Here is an 18,093-nt window from a genome sequence, read left to right as displayed (position 1 = left end):
AGTAACTGTGTTTAAAGAAAGGCATTATGTATTCCAATGACATACTAAGGATTTATATATTCTATCCCATTCAATCTTCATCATGACACCCTTATGCAACTTTATCTTTATTCCCAAATGAAGAACTGGGGCCAGTTTAGTTTTGTACCTTAAATATTTCATATAACTAACAACTGTTCAATGTAATCAGGGACTACCTAAATTAAAATCTATTCTCTCAAAAAAGGTACTACCTAGCCTGTTTTTTATTTAATATGGAATGAATAAATTGATTAATAAAACAAAACATGGACTTCTATACCCACTTGCAAAATAGAACTCCAGTATACCCTATTTAATCTAGTTAAAGGTTGAGCTGGTTTGTAATGATACAATGATATAGTTTGGGAGACTCCATTGCTTTCTATATGTCTGACTTACCTCTGATTTTCATACAGGCTCAAGAACACGAACAGGCTCCAGCAGAATGGCTGGAACATAAAAAAATATTAGCCGCTGTCATTGTTGTAATCCAGGTAAACCCAGCATTCCCGGACACACTTCTTCTCAGTGAGCCATTTTGCTTTCTACTGCTAATGTTTTTGTCTTAAATTTTCCATTTTATCTAGAGGAAGTATATTTCTTTGAGTACAGAGAATGAGAAAGGAGCAAATAGATGAGGAAGAAAAAATATCAAAAGGTATTTTAAAATTGTCTGGCATGGTTTCTACATAGGTTTTATGTAGCATAAACTACTTATTGTTTTATCTGTTCTCTCTGCTGCTGGCTCACTGGGAATAATTCAGTGAATCAAAATTGCTAGAATAGGACTAAACACAAAACACTAAGGAATATAAAACATCATACACAATGATATTGAATTTGAAAATGAAGCTTGTGGGACAGTGTCCAATGAGACAGAAAAAAAAAAAAAAAAGCAAGCAAGCAACCACACTAGGTAAAGTTTGTTTCCCTTGATATTATTTTTCAGAGATTAATAGATAAAATCTAGCTCCTAATGCATATCTCCACTGAATGTGTATCTACCCCATGCCATTTTTTAAAATAGACATCTATTTCATAGTACTAAGTCCATTCTTTTTTTTTTTTAAGATTTTATTTATTTATTTGACAGAGAGAAATAACAAGTAGGCAGAGAGAGAGAGAGAGGAGGAAGCAGGATCCCTGCTGAGCAGAGAGCCCGATGCGGGACTCGATTCCTGGACCCCGAGATCATGACCTGAGCTGAAGGCAGCAGCTTAACCCACTGAGCCACCCAGGTGCCCTACTAAGTCCATTCGTTACTCCATATTTTTCATCTGCTTTCCAATAAGAATGTTTAGTATTACTACTAACACTTTATATATTTTCTCCTTGCTCTGTTGCTCACCAGCAATATATGTTGAAGAGTTTCTTCTTTTGATTGATTAAAATTCTAATGTAGGGGTGCCTGGGTGGATCAGTCAGTTAAGTGTCTGCCTTCAGCTCAGGTTATGATCCCAGAGTCCCAGGATCAAACCCTGCATCTGTCTCTCCTTCTCGGTGTAGAGCCTAGTTTTCCCTCTGCCCCTCATACACTCATTACTCTTTCTCTCAAATAAATAAATAAAATCTTAAAATAAAACAAAATAAAATTCTAATTTATATGCCAAGTATAATATTAGGAATTAGAACCTTTCCTGACACGACTATAATAATATAATCATGCCTAAATGATATAATGTGAGTGTAAAACACCAATAAAATTGTACAGATCCTAAGTAAAAGCTATAGATATTTTCAGGTTCTCACAATTTTAAATATGCATAAAAGAAACACAACTTTTTGTCTCTTTGTTTTGTTTTACAAACCAGTTATCACATTGGCTATTATACTTCAAGACCTCTGGAAAATTACTCAACCTTTCGAAGCATCATTTTGCCCACCTGTAACAGAGATAATAAGTCTATGTTGCCATATATCTGTGAAGATTAAACATGATATTATTTAGGACATATATGGTTGAGCATATGGCACAGAATAATTGTTCTCTATAGAAGAGATATTATTATTTAAAATTTCCTATCAAACACTCACATGGCATAGGTGTAATGGTGGCTGCTTGTATCTTCATTTGTTGCATATTTAAACAAATTACACAGAAATGGGGTGTCTGGTGGCTCAGTTGGTTAGGCATCTGGCCTCAGTTCAGGTAATGATCTTAGGGTCCTAGAATTCAGCCCAACATTAGGTTCCCCACTCAGCAGAGAGTCTGCTTGTCCCTCTCCCTCTGTGTCTCCTCTTCTCCCTGCTCATGTTTTTTCTCTCTCTCTCAAATAAATAAATAAATCTTTAAAAAATAATAATAATATATCTCACAAAACAAACTGAGGGTTGCTGGGGGGAGGGGGTTTGGGAGAAGGGGGTGGGATTATGGACATTGGGGAGGGTATGTGCTTTGGTGAGTGCTGTGAAGTGTGTAAACCTGGTGATTCACAGACCTGTACCCCTGGGGATAAAAATATATGTTTATAAAAAATAAAAAGTTAAAAAAAAATAATAAAAGATAGTTTCTTAAAAAAAAAATAATAATAATAATAATACAGTCAAACAAGGGTAGTACATAAAAAGGACATAACACATGCCCTAAGCATAACTAGAAGGCAGAAGATGTGTGACTACAAAATAACCTATAAGCTGTGAAATAAACACTCAACTGAGTGGGAAGAACTGGCCAGATATGCAGCTAGTGTGCACAAAATATGGTTGTTACATAATTTGTTTCATACTTTTTATAGCTGTAAGAACAAACATGTAAGAAAAAAAGAAAATGTGATATTAGGAACAACAAAAAATTTAAGACTAAATCAATGAAATGAGAATTTACTCAAGTCTTTTGGGTAAAAATAAGTATTTTTATTATTTGGAACACTCAGGAAAATGATTCTTGCTTTATAGCCACTAATGCTCTATTTGGTATTGTAAATCAACAAGGAAATGGAACCTATAGAGGATTTAAAAGAAAGACACAACAAAGTTACTTCAGGTTTCACAGTAAGCTTAAGGAAATGAACACAACATTGCAGTATCTGTGAGATGGATATTGGAGGATACTCTAGAAGTTGAAATTTTATTTACCCTTTATTGAATCTTCACGATAACATCTATTCATGTTAATAATACTTTCATTGGTTTCTAGAAAAAAGTAAGTTTTTATGCAGTAAGTTTTTGAAAGCTTGTTTTACTTGCTGGTTCCTTGGGGTATAAATAAAAGGGCTCAACATGGGGGCAATTGAGGTGTTGAGAATAGCTGCTTTTTTGGTTAGTGATGCTCCTTCTTTTGCTGAACATACATGACTATACAGCTCCCATAATAGATGGAAATGACGATCAAGTGAGAGGAGTACATGGGAAAGCCCTTTTCTTCTGACTAGCAGATGGGATTCTTAGGATCATGCTAAGGATGTACAGGTAGGAGAGAATCACTAATGCTGAAGTAAAGAGCAGAGTGACAAAAGGAAAGTAAAACCAATCATCTCTAAAAGCCATCAACTCTCTGAGCATGAGAGTTGTAAAATTGGCAGCTAATCACACAAGAGAAATGACCAATTACATTGGAAGCACAGAAATCTAGCTGAAGGATGAACATGAGTGTTGGGAAAATGATAAGAAATCCTCCTAGCCAGGACCCAAAGACAAGCAGGGTGCATATTTTTTTGCTCACGATCGTGGTGTAATGAAGATGCTTGCAAATGGCAATGTATCAATCAAAAGACACAGCAGTGAGAAGAAAAAATTCAGAAATACCCATGAAGATGAAGAAAAGTAGTTGAGCTAAACGATTGTTACAGGAAATTGTCTTGGCATTTACAATGATTGCCCCCCAAAATCTGGGGACAGAGACACTGGTGAATGTGATCTCTAAGGAGAAATTCTGCAGGAACTGAAACTCAGGAGTCTTGAGATGTCATTCTATCCAGGTAAGGATGATGATTTTTTTTGTTGTTGTTGTTTTTACAGTGATATTTAATACATAAGTTATAAATAAAAAGAAAGATTACAACCTGAAGCTGTGGGTCTTGTGAGATGCCCGAGTATGAAGTCTGTTATCATTGTATGGTTTCTCATGCTGCTTTTATTTTCTTTAAGCAAAATCTACTCTACTATTGGGAAACAAGACCAAAAAAAAAAAAAAAAGTTTATGTTAATAGTAAAGAAATTGAAGATTTAAAAATTTTAATGTTTATATTAGTAGTCCACATGAAATGAAGCAATGGAACTTTTTTGTGTGTGCATTTTTGTAATATGCACTCAGTCTGTCACAAATAATTTACACAACCTCTCTTGATAAGTAAAATCATATTCACAGTTCTATGTTAAAAGTCCCCTTTTCAGTGCCTTCATGTAAGACCCGTACCTCTACCCAAATTGTCAATAAGTGCAGTAGCTCTCTTAATTATGCTACTACAGCAACACAGTAATTATATTTGGATTTACATATTGAGACACCATGTTCCAGTTTCCAAGATTGTGTGCTCTTAGGAGTGAAATATCTAATTTTGAGTTTTAATTTTCAGACTTTTAAAATCCTTTCTTGTTTTGTAAAGCTTTGATGGAAATTAAAGACCCAACACAATTAGAGACCTTATGAATAGCTTAATTATTTATTCTCAAGGTGCATTCTTTTAAATATGTTCTTCAGAAATTAATGTTTCCAATCACAGAAATATAAGACTAGAATAATCTTGGTTGTAAATAAAAGTAAACGTCCTAATTTATGGGAAACACTAGTGATGCCAGAGATACTAATTAATATTCACATAGATAGACCTAGATCAATAATATAGTTCATATTACATATTGATCCCTTTTTATCATTTTAATGTTCTTTTTGTAAATTAACAATTAATTTTGTTTTGCAACTATGTTCACTTGATCTTTTCTATCTTAAACTTGTTTGAGAACAAGGAGGAATTCATAAAGGAGTTTTTAAATTCCAACAAGTCTCATTGCCTTCTTTCTAGAAGAATAAATTGGTAGAATAAAAAAAATTCTAAGATTTACTTTATAGAAAACACAAATTATAAAACTAATCTATATGGCTTTCACCTGTGTTGTTCTCTTTTTATCGTGGTAACCAGAATTTCCTTTGTTGTATAGGTTCCCAATATTTGCTGATCTTTATTTTATAACATGAACAGGTCAAGTGAGTAGGTGATAAGTGTCAGTGCTGTATTGTGTCTTATTTTCCTATTTTAATTTTTTTCTGATGATCAGCATTGTCTTACTTTAGAAATAGACACATATTTTGAACAAAGTAAAATATTAAAATGCTCACTCTTTTGGGTTTTCCACATAGAGTATCATGTCATTTGCGAAGACTCCACCCCAATATTGCTACAATTCATACAGTAATTCAGCAATGTGGCAGGATATAAAATTAATGTACAAAAAACAGTTCCATTTCTATACATTAGTAATGAGACAGGAGAGAGAGAAAGTAAGAAATTGATCCCATTTACAATTGTACCCCAAACCATAAGATACCTAGGAATAAACCTAACCAAAGAGGCAAAAAATCTGTATTCAGAAAAATAGAGTACTCCTGAAAGAAATTGAGAAAGACACAAAGAATTGGTAAAACGTTCCATGCTCATGGATTAGAAGAACCAATGATGTTAAAATGCCTGTGCTACCTAGAGCAATCTACACAGTCAGTGCAATCCCTATCAAAATATCATCAACTTTTTTCACAGAGTTGGAACCAATAATGCAAAAATTTGTATGAAACCAGAAAAGACCCCAAATAGCCAAAGGAATGTTGAAAAAATAAACCACAGCTCTGGCAAAACAATTCTTGATGTCAAGCGCTATTTCAAAGCTGTAATCAATAAAAAAGTATGCTACTGAAAGAAAACAGATCAAGGATCATGATAGAGAACCCAGAAATGGGCCCCCAATTCTATGGTCAACTAATCTTTGACAAAACAGGAAAGAATATCCAATTGAAAATTGGATATTCTTCAAAAAATGGCACTGAGAAAATTGGCCACATGGAGAAGAATGAAAATGGACCATTTCCTTACACCACACACGAAAATAGACTCAAAATGGATGAAGGACCTCAACGTGAGAAAGGAATCCATCAAAATCCTTGAGGAGAACACAGGCAGCAACCTCTTCAACCTCAGCCGCAGCAACATCTTCCTAGGAACATCGCCAAAGGCAAGGGAAGCAAGGGCAAAAATGAACTATTGGGATTTTATCAAGATCAAAAGCTTTTGCACAGCAAAGGAAACAGTTAACAAAACCAAAAGACAACTGACAGAATGGGAGAAGATATTTGCAAATGACATATCAGATAAAGGACTAGTTTCCAAAATCTATAAAGAACTTAGCAAACTCAACACCTGAGAACAAATAATCCAATCAAGAAATGGGCAGAGGACATGAACAGACATTTTTGCAAAGAAGACATCCAGGTGGCCAACAGACACATAGAAAAGTGCTCTATATCACTCGGCATCAGGGAAATACAAATCAAAACCACAATGAGATATCACTCACACCAGTCAGAAAGGCTAAAATTAACAAGTCAGGAAATGACAGATGCTGGTGAGGATGCGGAAAAAGGGGCACCCTCCTACACTGTTGGTGGGAATGAAAGCTGGTGCAACCACTTTAGAAAACAACATGGAGGTTCCTCAAAATGTTGAAAATAGAACTGCCCTATGACCCAGCAATTGCACTACTGGCTATTTACCCTAAAGATACAAACGTAGTGATCCAAAGGGGCACACGCATCCAAATGTTTATAGCAGCAATGTCTACAATAGCCAAACTGTGGAAAGAACCTAGATGTCCATCAACAGATGAATGGATAAAGAAGAGGTGGTATATATACACAATGGAATACTATGCAGCCATCAAAAGAAATGAAATCTTGCCCTTTGCGACAATGTGGATGGAACTAGAGTGTATCATGCTTAGCGAAATAAGTTAAGTGGAGAAAGACAACTATCATATGATCTCCCTGATATGAGGAAGTGGTGATGCAACATGGGGGTAAAGGGGGTAGGAGAAGAATAAGTGAAACAAGATGGGATTGGGAGGGAGACAAACCATAAGTAACTCAATCTCACAAAACAAACTGAGGCTTGCTGGTGGGAGGGGTGTTGGGAGAAGGGGGTTGGGGTTATGGACATTGGGGAGGTTATGTGCTTTGCTGAGTGCTGTGAAGTGTGTAAACCTGGCAATTCACAGACCTGTATCCCTGGGGATAAAAATACATGTTTATAAAAAAATAAAAAAATTAAAAAAAAGAAATATAATCCCATATTTTCTCAATTTACTCAAAATGTGAGAAGAAATGCATTCATAAGCTACTTCTGGAGACTTTTTGTCAGGAACTCACCCTTCCTCTCTTACATAAATGCCTCTCACACAGAGAAAATGCAGGCTTGATTGTGTCGATTGGTTGTTGTTGAGTTTTCTATAACCTCTCCTATAATTAAAGAATTTTTCTTTATCTCTTTTATCTTCCCATATAATCATAATCATTGTTGACCTAAATTCTAAAAAGCTACTATTGTGATCCTGAGATTTCTTTATGTAAATTTCCAGGGAATACTACTGCTTCATGACTGAAATGTAAACCACTTCAAAGTTCTCTCAGTAAGATGAGGATTGAAAACTATCCAAAGATGAAACAAATTTACCTTCTCTAGTCACTATATAAATGAATGAAAGGCCAGAATAAAGAAAGGCCAGGTGCAAGAGAGATGGGCCCAAGATGTATAGTGATGTCATGATGTATACATTCCAGAAAGCAAGGCAATATAGTGGGATAAAAGCAAAAGTATACCTACCAACGCATCCAGTCAACTTAGTTGCCCCTTGGCTATATCGAATTTTTCTAGTATGCCTGTAGCACTCGGTCTTCACTCAGGAGATAATTTATTCTCAATTCCTTTTAGGTTCATTAAATACAGAGCTGAGCTCCAAAATTTCATTGAGGGTAACACTCAGGTTTTATTCATTTATATATCCCTATCAGCACAAAGAAGAATGAATGATTCAAGAAAAAATTGTAATATTTTTTAAAAATCAGAAGGGTATTTGAAACTCAGTTTTTAAATGTTTACTTAATGCCATAAGAAATAAGTGACAGAGAATCAATTACCATATCAGTGGTATATAATGACAGATGGAATGACTCATGTTTCTAAGTCATCCTCCATTTGCCCTCAAATCTTCAAATTAACAGGTATCAAATATTTATAGTGCATTCTATCAGAAATTTCATACACACTCAGTATCCACATAATGGGAACACAATTTTTTTAATACAGTAACAGAATTTTGCTACAGAAAATATTCAGCAATTTTTCTCCCCACCCTCCTTTTTTTCAGTTAACAATATGTAATGGGTATCATTCTTTGTCAACTTATACACTGGAAATCATAAATGAAAGTCATTCACTCTCACATATGTTATTTTCCTTGCTGGAAGTTGTTCCCTTGGCATCTTAACTCACTTCTAATCACTCATCAATGCTAATTTATTTGTTTGTTTTTATTGAGTATAACTGACACACAACTATTAGTTACATTAGTACATTAGTTACATTGTTATGTTAGTTTCAGGAGGAAAGTATAAGAAATAGACAAGCTTGTACATCATGCTATGTTGACCACAGTGTAGTTATGATCTGTTACTAATCCTATTGGCTGTATTCTTTGTGCTGTATGTTTTATTCCTGTGACTCATTTATTCCATAACCAGAATAAACATAATTTTGTACCTTCTCCCCTCTGGCAACCATATGTTTGTTGTCTGTATTTATGGTCTGTTTCTGCTTTTTGTCTGTCTGTTTGTTCATTTGTTTTTTGTTAATAGTATTTAAATTGTACCCTTTAATGCAGCCTTCTTGATTCTCTGGTTTTCTCAAACATATGTAAATCCCTGTGTTACATCTTCATAGTAGTAAATGTATTTTAATTGTTAATGAGTGTCATTCTTGCTAGAATAAGTTTCAGGTTACACATGTGGTTATTTAAATTTAAGTGTGAATCCAACAAATAAGGTTTACAGGGAACATATCTCAATTTAATAAAAGCCATGTATGAAAAACCTACAGCTACTATCATCCTAAATGGGGAGAAATTGAGAGCTTTTCCTCTACAGTTAGGAGCAAGAAGGAATGTCCACTGTCACCACTTTTATTTAACATAGTACTGGAAATCCTATCCACAGGAATCAGACAACAAGAGAAATAAAAGGAACTGAAATCTGCAAGGAAGACATAAAACTTTCTCTATTCACAGATGACAAGATGCTCTATGTACAAAATCTGAAGGATCCCATGAAAAACTTCCTAGAATTGATACACAAATTCGTAGAACTGATATACAAAGTCACAGGATTAAAATAATAATAATAATAATAATAATAATAATAATAAAATAATAAATAAATGCCCTCAAATCTGTTGCATTTCTACAAACCAATAATGCATTAGCAGAAAGAGAAATCAAAGGATAATTCCCAGTTAAACTACTTTTTAATATTATATTTTGTTACCAACTTTTTCACTTTTCTTCTCCTTCTTTCCTTCAGGAGAAGCTCTTGAATATATCCTATATATATAGGATATATTTTATCCTGTAATATAATGTAATTTTCAACCAAGTTGCCAAATGTATTAGAAATAACAAGAGGGGGTTACATGCATATAAGCATTTATAATGTCAGGATCTTGACATAGTATCCTACATAGTGTGGGTAAATTGAACAAAAGGGTGCAAGACTAATCTCTTCTCTTCATCTTTTTTTTTTTTCTTTTTAAAGGTTTATTTATTTAATTTAGAAAGAGGGAGAGAAAGAGAGAGCACAGTTGTGGGAGGCACAGACAGGGAGGATCTTCAAGCAGTCTCCCCACTGAGAGCAGATCCTATGGGGATTGATCCCAGGACCCATTGGATCATGAGCTGAGCTAAAACCAAGAGTTGGTTGCTTAATTGACTGATACACCAGGGGTCTGCATCTCATTTCTGCTACATTGCCCCCAATATTGATATCACACTTTGGTAGAGCCAGTGAAAAAAACACTCATTTGCAATTTCTGAGACTCCTTTTTTGGTTATTTTCAAAGTATCTGCATTGAACTGTCTGTTGCCAACTGAACATCACATTATATTCTCTCAGTTGTTCTCAGTGCTGTGGAGAAAACTGGGATGCTATTTCTGAGAGTTCCCCTCCCTCTATTTTTCTAATTTACGATTTGTCAGTGATAGGACTTGGTGAAAAATTTGGAGGTTGGAAGGGAAGCAGAGGATATTGCTTTCCACTTTGTACCCAGATTGGTGCATATAACTTAAATTCATAGTGGATTTTCAAAAGAACTTGAAAACTACCAACTTTATTGCTAACACTGTTAGTAGATGCTTTCTTAGAAATGACTGAGTCACTATGATTTCCCATTAAGCTTTTTTGAAGCATTCTCTCAGGGCTGCAACATACTTTGGTATTAGTTTCCTCAACATTCTCTCTGGTGCTCAAAGTTTTCCTTCCATAGCTATCTCTTTCATTATTTTTAAAAGCTAAAATTCCTCCAATATCGTCTTTCTTTCCAAAGGACTTACAGAAATCCTACCTTCACCTGAATCCTGACTGACAAGTGATCCATGCTGTAAGAATTTGCAAATTTATGATTTCTTATAATTACAACATTTTGTGATTCCATATATAACTGGCAGTATAGCCTTAAACCAAATATACTGATTCATGAGATGTTAGCAAAGACAGGAGGTAAGACAGTGTATTATTCCACAGCAACTCTTTGTGGGTGTAAACCCAAAAAGATCAAGTAGCTACTAGCTCAAAGGAGAAAAGTAGGTTGAGTCTTGCAACATGCTGCAGCAAAAAGAAGAGCAGAAAATGTTAATTAGCAGTTGGGATAAACAAAATGGTGAATGGTGTTCCTCTTCATGTATCCTTCTAACTTTTCTCTTAAAACAATTCCTGTAATTCTGTAATTCCAACTGCCATGGAGAATGGGTATTGAGGAATAGAGTCACCAAGGCATAGGGGACTGCCCCAATTAATTCTCCTTTGGCAGACACTTATTTCAGAAAGACAATTTGGGAGGATACAGGCTTTTAGGGATTGGCATTTCAGAATATGGTGTGTACTTGATATTACACTCATCAAATCAAATGATTCTGTCTTGTGGAGAGATTCCTCAGAGAATAAGAACACCAATGTGTGGGAACTGGGGAGGGAAAGCCGGCTAAGACAGAAGGATGCCAGAGATTCTGAATTTGCTACGCCAAATATGCTAAATGTAGATTTGGTCAAATTGCATGAGCAAAAAGGAAAGAACTTAAGGATGCAGACAATAAAATAGGTGAATCTCCAAAATATGACTGAGCAAGAGAAACCAGACTTCAACATTCACAATTTGTGATTTCTTTTATAAGAAATTCCAGAAAAGGAAAAGTGATTTCTGTGGCCAAAAGATGTCTGTGTTTATCTGAATCCACTAGCAGGCATGGAGACCAGAGTGAATGGCTGGGAAGAGGCCAAAGAAATGATTAAGTATGATGCAGATATTCTATGCATGCTTTGTCAAATTTGTCAATAAATTTGTTGGATTTAAATGATTATATTTGCTTTTATGTAAGACATACTTAATACATTTGTTAACATTGACACTAGAATGTATCAGAAATCTTTAATTTATAAATGGTTCAAAATATGGAAAGATTCCCCAAACACAGAAATAAATAACTCATGCCTTGAATTTCTTCCAAGAATCACTTTCATTATTATAATATAAATGAATCTAAGCAAAGTCTGGCATTCACTTATTTCTACACAGAAGAAAAACTGACAAAATTTATAAATATTATATCTTGTAATCAACTTCTTCCAAGTCCTGTTCATGTTGTCTCTTTTTGACATCTTCCTATGATTCAAAAAATGTCCTATATGGTATGTAGAGTGATAAATCCTTTCCAGGAAAATTTTCTGTTTACTTTGCCCAGAACCCTCAGAGAAATTCATATCCATACCATCTCTAGCCTTATGAAATGTTATTTCTAAAAGTATAAGACTTGAAAGTCAGAATTATTCCTTAATTCATGGCCTGCAGAATAGTGGTGTTAGGAGTCATGAAAACAACATTAACCATATTGTACATCTCCATAAGAGCTCTGGAATGGTCAGGCGCATTAATGAACAACAATATTTTGAGAGAAATCTTTTACTGAGCAGTAAGTCTCAACAGTGAGATTAAAATCTTTAATAAACTATGTTATAAACAGAACTGCTGCCATCCAGGCTCTGTTATTCCATTTATAGAATTCCAGAAGAGTAGATTTAGCATAATTCTTAGACCTAGGTTTTTCAAAATTGTCAATGAACATTGGCTTCAATTTAGAGTCACTAGATGCCTTAGCCTTAACAAGAGTTAACCTAGACTTTGAAGCTTTGAAGCCAGGCATTGGCAACTCTTCTCTAGCTATAACAGTGGTAGATAGAATCTTCATCCACTATAAATCTTTTTCATCTACATTGAATGTATGTGGTTTAGTGTAGTCACCTTCTTTAATTGTGTTAGCTAGATCTTCTGGATAATTCACTTCAGGTACTACATCAGTCCTTGCTGCTTTCACCTTTTACTTTTGTGTTAGGTAGATGGCTTCTTTCCTTAAACCTCATGAGCAAACCTCTGCTTGCTTTGCCGTTTTTCTATAGCTTCCTCACCACTCTCAGTCTTGATAGAATAGAAGAGAATTAGGTCCTTGCTTTGCATTAGGCTTTGGTTTAATGAAATACTGTGGCTTGTTTGATCTTCTATCTAGTAGATTAAAACATTCTCCCTATAAGCAATAAGACTGCTTCTGCCTTTCTTATCACTCAAGTGTTCACTGGATTAGCACATTTAATTTCCTTCAAGAACTTTTTCTTATCTCTCTTTGTTTTCTCTTTCTAAAGATTATTTATTTGTTTGAGAGAGTGATCAGGAGAGACAAAGGGAAAAAATAATCTGAAGTAGGTTCCACACTAAGCTGAGAGTCAGACACAGGGCTCAATCCCACAACCACAAGACCATGCCCTGATCAGGAACCAAGAGTCAGATACTTAGCCAACTGAGCACCCAGGCCCCCCAAGAACTTTACCTTTCTATTCACAGCTTGGCTAACTAGTGCAAGAGAACCAGGTTTTGGCCTATCCTGGCTTTTTGTATGCTTTTTGTATGCTTAATCATTTCTAGATTTTGACTTAAAGTGTGAGACAGGTGATTCTTCCTTTCACTTGTACACTTATAGGCCCTGTGGGGTCATTATTTAGTCCAATTTCAATATTGGTGGGTGTGTCAAGGAATAGAGAGGCCAGAAGAGAAGGAGAAAGAAGGGGAAACAGCTGGCCAGTGGGGCAGTAGGAACACACAGAGCATTTGGTGATTAGAGGTGCTGTCCTATGTCGGCAGTGTTTATGGTGTCCCAAAATAATTACAATGGCAACATCAAAGATCACAATCACAGATCACCATAATAAATATACTAATAATGAAAAATCTTGTAATTTCATGAGCATTACCACAATATAATACAGAGGTGTGCAAATGCTGTTGGAAAATGGCACTAATAGACTTGCTTAATGTAGGATTATCACAAACCTTCAATTTTAGAAAACATAGTATATGAATAGTACAGTAAAGCAAAGCAAAAGACAATAGGATGAAAATGAATAAAATTTACCTGTATCACATTTTGTTTATACATTCATCACTTGAAGTTTGCTTGTTGTTTTTTTTTTCTACTTTTTTGCTCTTATGCATAATGTGTCTATGAAAATGTGTGTTGAAGTTCTTGTGTGAACATGTGTTAAAATTCAGTTCCTAGAAGTAGAATTTCTGGGTTATATAGTAACTCTATATTTATCTTCTTGATAAGCTGCCAAATTTTCTAAATGGCTGCACATTTTACATATGCAGTAACAGTGTATGAAAGTTTCAAATTCTGTATATCATGACTTGTTATTTTGTACAGTAGCACTTACGTAGAGTATACATAGTGTACATATACATATATGTACACACACATGCAGACACCCATACAAATACATATTATAAGTGTCTTACTGGTTGTAAAGTGGTAGTACTGGTCTTGAACATCTTTTCATGTGCTTTTTCCTGTTGTATATCTTCCTTAAGTCCCTTGTCTATGTTTTGTTGAGTGTTTGTTTTTTCTTATTGTTCAATTGTAAGAGTTATTTTATGTGATTTTAACCAGGGCAGTGCAACATTGTACCAAGAAATTAACAAAATTTTTAAAAAATTAAAAAGTCCGAGGGAACCTGGGTGGCTCAGTGGGTTAAGCCTCTGCCTTCAGCTCAGGTCATGATCAGGGTCCTGGGATTAAGTCCCGCATGGCATCAGGCTCGGTGCTCAGCAGGGAGCCTGGTTCCCCCCCACTCCCGACTGCTGTTCTGCCTACTTGTGATCTCTCTCTCTGTGACAAATAAATAAATAAAATCTTAAGTAAAAAAAATTAAAAAGTCCTAAATAAATAACAACAAACTCTGTATGTGTGTGTGTATGTATTGGAGAGTAGACCCGACATTGAATTAGATGGTAATAGTTCCCAAACTAATCCACAGATTCAACACAATCATTATTAAATTTTCAGCTGCTCTTTTTGCATAAGTGAGCAATTGGATCCTAAAATTCATATGGAATTGGAAGGTACCCTGAATAACCAAAACAATAGTGAAAAAGGAAGAAAGTTGAGTCATCTTTCCGAATTTCATAACTTATTATAAAAGTACAGTGACAGAGAGAGTGTGATACTGACAGAGCAACTGACCAATAGCACAAAGGAATAAAACAGAGAGTCCTATAATAACCTATACATTTATGGTCAATTGATTTTTAACAGGTGCCCCAAGATTATTGAATGGGGAAATGATAGCCTTTTCAGCAAGTTATGTTGTGATAACTATTTTCATGCAAATATGACTTTAATCTCTACCTGAAACTGTATAGCAACATTAACTCAATAGAAGCCAAAGACCTAGATTGTCCGATACAAAACTAGAAATTTCTTAGAATAAATGGTAGGTGTACCTCCTTGCAACTTTGGATTAAGCAATGGTGTTTTATATACGATACCAAAAGCACATGCAACAAAATAAAAACTAAAAAAAAAATGATTTCATCAAAATTAAAAATTCTGTAACCAAAGGACACTGTAAGAAAAATGAAAAGACAACACAAAAAATGAGGAACATATTCTCAAACATTATCTAATAAAGGTCTAATAGTTTTTAAAGAGCTTACTGGAAAGCTTTGGGGACTTGAATATCATAACATGAACTTATTCCCTTGTAGTTATCTTAGCAAAGAAGATGCTTAACAGTGTTGGCTTAAAATAGTAAAATAAATGAGGACAAAAACCTGAACTTAGATTGTTGTTTCTGAGTCAAATGGATAGGAGTTACAGCATTAAATACCTTAATGATTTTTGCACTCATAATTCTCAGGTGGCATAATATAGCCAATATGGAACTCTATTTATTTCAAGGATTTCTTTGTAGATACTTTTTTTTTTTTAATCTGACCAGATACCAGTAATACTGCCTTCTTTAAAAATATTGAATATATAAGGGAGTATGTGCAGGAATGGGTAGAATGAAGGTTTAAGGAAGCTACATTTTAGTTTTGAAAATCTTTTTCCATTTATCCCATATAGCCAAATGTTCAACCATCCCTTTCAGTTTGTTTTCCTAATATCTATGGAACCTTTTCCCAGAGCTTCAGATTCATGGACACTATTGCATTTCAATTCTCAAGTAACTCATTTAGATTGAAGTATTAGCCATTTAACTTGTCTTCCTGACTCTAACATCCCAGAACCCATCCTCAATAAATTTAACATAATAATCTTAATAAAATAAAAATCTGCTCACATAGGCTTTTATATCAAAAAAGAAAACTCTCATAGGAACCACCGACAACAGAATCACCTGTAGTCCATGTTTCTATACCTTACTCCAGCTAAGTTAAAAAGACATTTTAGGGGGGCACGTGGTGGCTCACATGGTCAATCATCTGCCTTCAGCTTAGGTCATGATCTCCTGATCCTGGGATCCAGCTTAATGTCCTGCTCAGCAGTGAGTTTGTTTCTCCCTCTCCCGCTGCCTCTTCCCCTACTTATGCTCATTCTGTCTCTCTCTCTTTCTCTCTCTCTGTCAAATGAATAAATAAAATCTTAAAAAAAAAAAAAAAGACAGTTTAAGGATGAGAATATTGTATTTGCCATTAAATAAGCCAACCAGGTGTGTGATTGTTACTCACTCCAAATTTTCAGGTCTACTGACATACCAGATAAAGTTGCTACATTTTAGAACATATGAGCTATTTATGACTTGCGGCCTACCTTCTTTTTTTGTTTTGTTGAAAACATTTGTGTGACATTTGAAGAACTTCCTAGAGTTCCAATAGTAGTTCATGTTATTATATTGATGTCTGTATACTTATTTAAAATTTTTATAATGATATCTATTTAAAATCATTTTTCTGAGGAGGTCAGAACCATGTTTTGTAGAGTAAAAGAAATTTCACCTTTGTGTTGATAACTCAAGTGAATACACATACTTTAGCGCAGGACTGTTAATCATAGAGTTGGAGGAAAAAGTTGAATTGTGGTGACAGGTGTGGTTAAATATTATGAGGTATAAATATTAGATGGACTATTTGAAGAATAGATTACGTAAGCTTATAAAATGAGTCAAAATTTTTATTTACTTTTTAGCTAAGATTTTAAAATTAAATTTCCTCTTCATTTTTTGAAAAAAGAGAAAATCTTTTGGAGTATATCCTTGATGACTTCTTTCACTTGCTGGTTTCTGAGAGTGTAAATGAAAGGGTTTAATAAAGGGGCAACTGAGGTGTAAATAACAGTTACACCTTTAGATAAAGTCACCCTTTCCTTCGCTGTTGGTTTTATGTAATTAAAGATACAGCTACCATAAGTAAGGGAGACTACAATCATATGAGAAGAACAAGTAGAAAAAGCCTTTGTTCTTTTCTGAGCAGAGGGGAGTTTTAGAATGGTCTTGATAATGTATGTATAGGAAAGAATTACTAAAGGCAATGTGATCAGGAGTATTCCAATAGCTAAGGCAAATGAAAGCAATTCCAGTAAATGAGTGTCAGTGCAGGAAAGCTGCAGCACGGGGGAAGTGTCACACATGAAATGATCAATTACTTTGGAAGCACAGAAATCCAGTGTGAGTCCCAAGGCCACTGGTGGAAATGTAACCAGAAAGCCAATTGTCCATGAACTGAATAGTAGTTGGTAACACACTTTGTTGTTCATAATGATGGGGTAATGGAGGGGTTTGCAGATGGCTACATACCGGTCAAAACACATGGCAGCCAGTAGGTAAAATTCTGTAATTTCTAATAAGAGGAAAAAGAATAACTGAGATGCACAACTATTGTAAGAAATTATTTTGTTTTTAGTCATGATGCTTATCAGGTATCTGGGAATACAGACTGTTGTCAATGAAGCTTCCAAGAAGGAGAAATTTCGGAGGAAAAAATACATGGGAGTCTTGAGGCGGGGATCTAGCAAGGTAAGAAGGATGATGGATAAGTTCCCAATCACGCTCAACACATAGTTTAGGAAGAAAAATATAAAAATCACAATTTGCAATTGTGGGTCATCAGTCAATCCTAGGAGAATGAACTTGATCTCTCTTGACTGATTCCTCATTTCTGATTTCAATATTATGAAATAGATATAGGAAAACAACTCCAGAAGTGGAAATAAAAGTTTTTAAAAAGGTACAGACAGAAACAAACAAACAAAACCAAAAACACATAGTCAGAAATGTAAATAAGTTTAAAAAAATGATCTGATATCATAAGAGAGTTGATACTTAAAACTAGAGCATTGATCAACCTAGGAACCTCTAACAGATTATTCCATTTAAACCATAGTTATGGTAACAAAACTACTTAATTTTTTCTTTTTACTATTGGAACTTAAAAGATAACTTAAATTTTAGCTGATCATTTCCAAATGAGCTGAATTTCGTTTCAGTGTTCTACATAGAATTAA

The 18,093-nt window shown here is 34.7% G+C and overlaps 1 protein-coding gene and 1 pseudogene across 2 annotated transcripts; both read right to left on the bottom strand.

The window, feature by feature from the left end:
* Positions 1-3,143: 3,143 nt before the first annotated feature.
* Positions 3,144-10,646, bottom strand: LOC309868844 (olfactory receptor 6C3-like; annotated as a pseudogene). Its single transcript has 2 exons — positions 10,614-10,646; positions 3,144-3,901 (listed from the first exon to the last, which is right to left on the bottom strand). The product of its transcript is annotated as an olfactory receptor 6C3-like (transcript).
* Positions 10,647-16,806: 6,160 nt separating this feature from the next.
* LOC309869880 (olfactory receptor 6C6-like) lies at positions 16,807-17,745 on the bottom strand (the record flags this gene model as incomplete). Its single annotated transcript, XM_082741655.1, has 1 exon — positions 16,807-17,745. One exon carries the CDS (start codon positions 17,743-17,745, stop codon positions 16,807-16,809), a length of 939 nt encoding a protein of 312 aa, XP_082597781.1.
* Positions 17,746-18,093: the final 348 nt, after the last annotated feature.

The sequence above is a fragment of the Mustela nivalis genome (assembly GCF_964662115.1).
Source record: "Mustela nivalis genome assembly, chromosome: 7".
NCBI classification, from domain to species: domain Eukaryota; kingdom Metazoa; phylum Chordata; class Mammalia; order Carnivora; family Mustelidae; genus Mustela; species Mustela nivalis.
The sequence above is the reverse complement of the archived record's forward strand: the minus strand, read 5'-3'. Positions and strand labels throughout refer to the sequence as shown.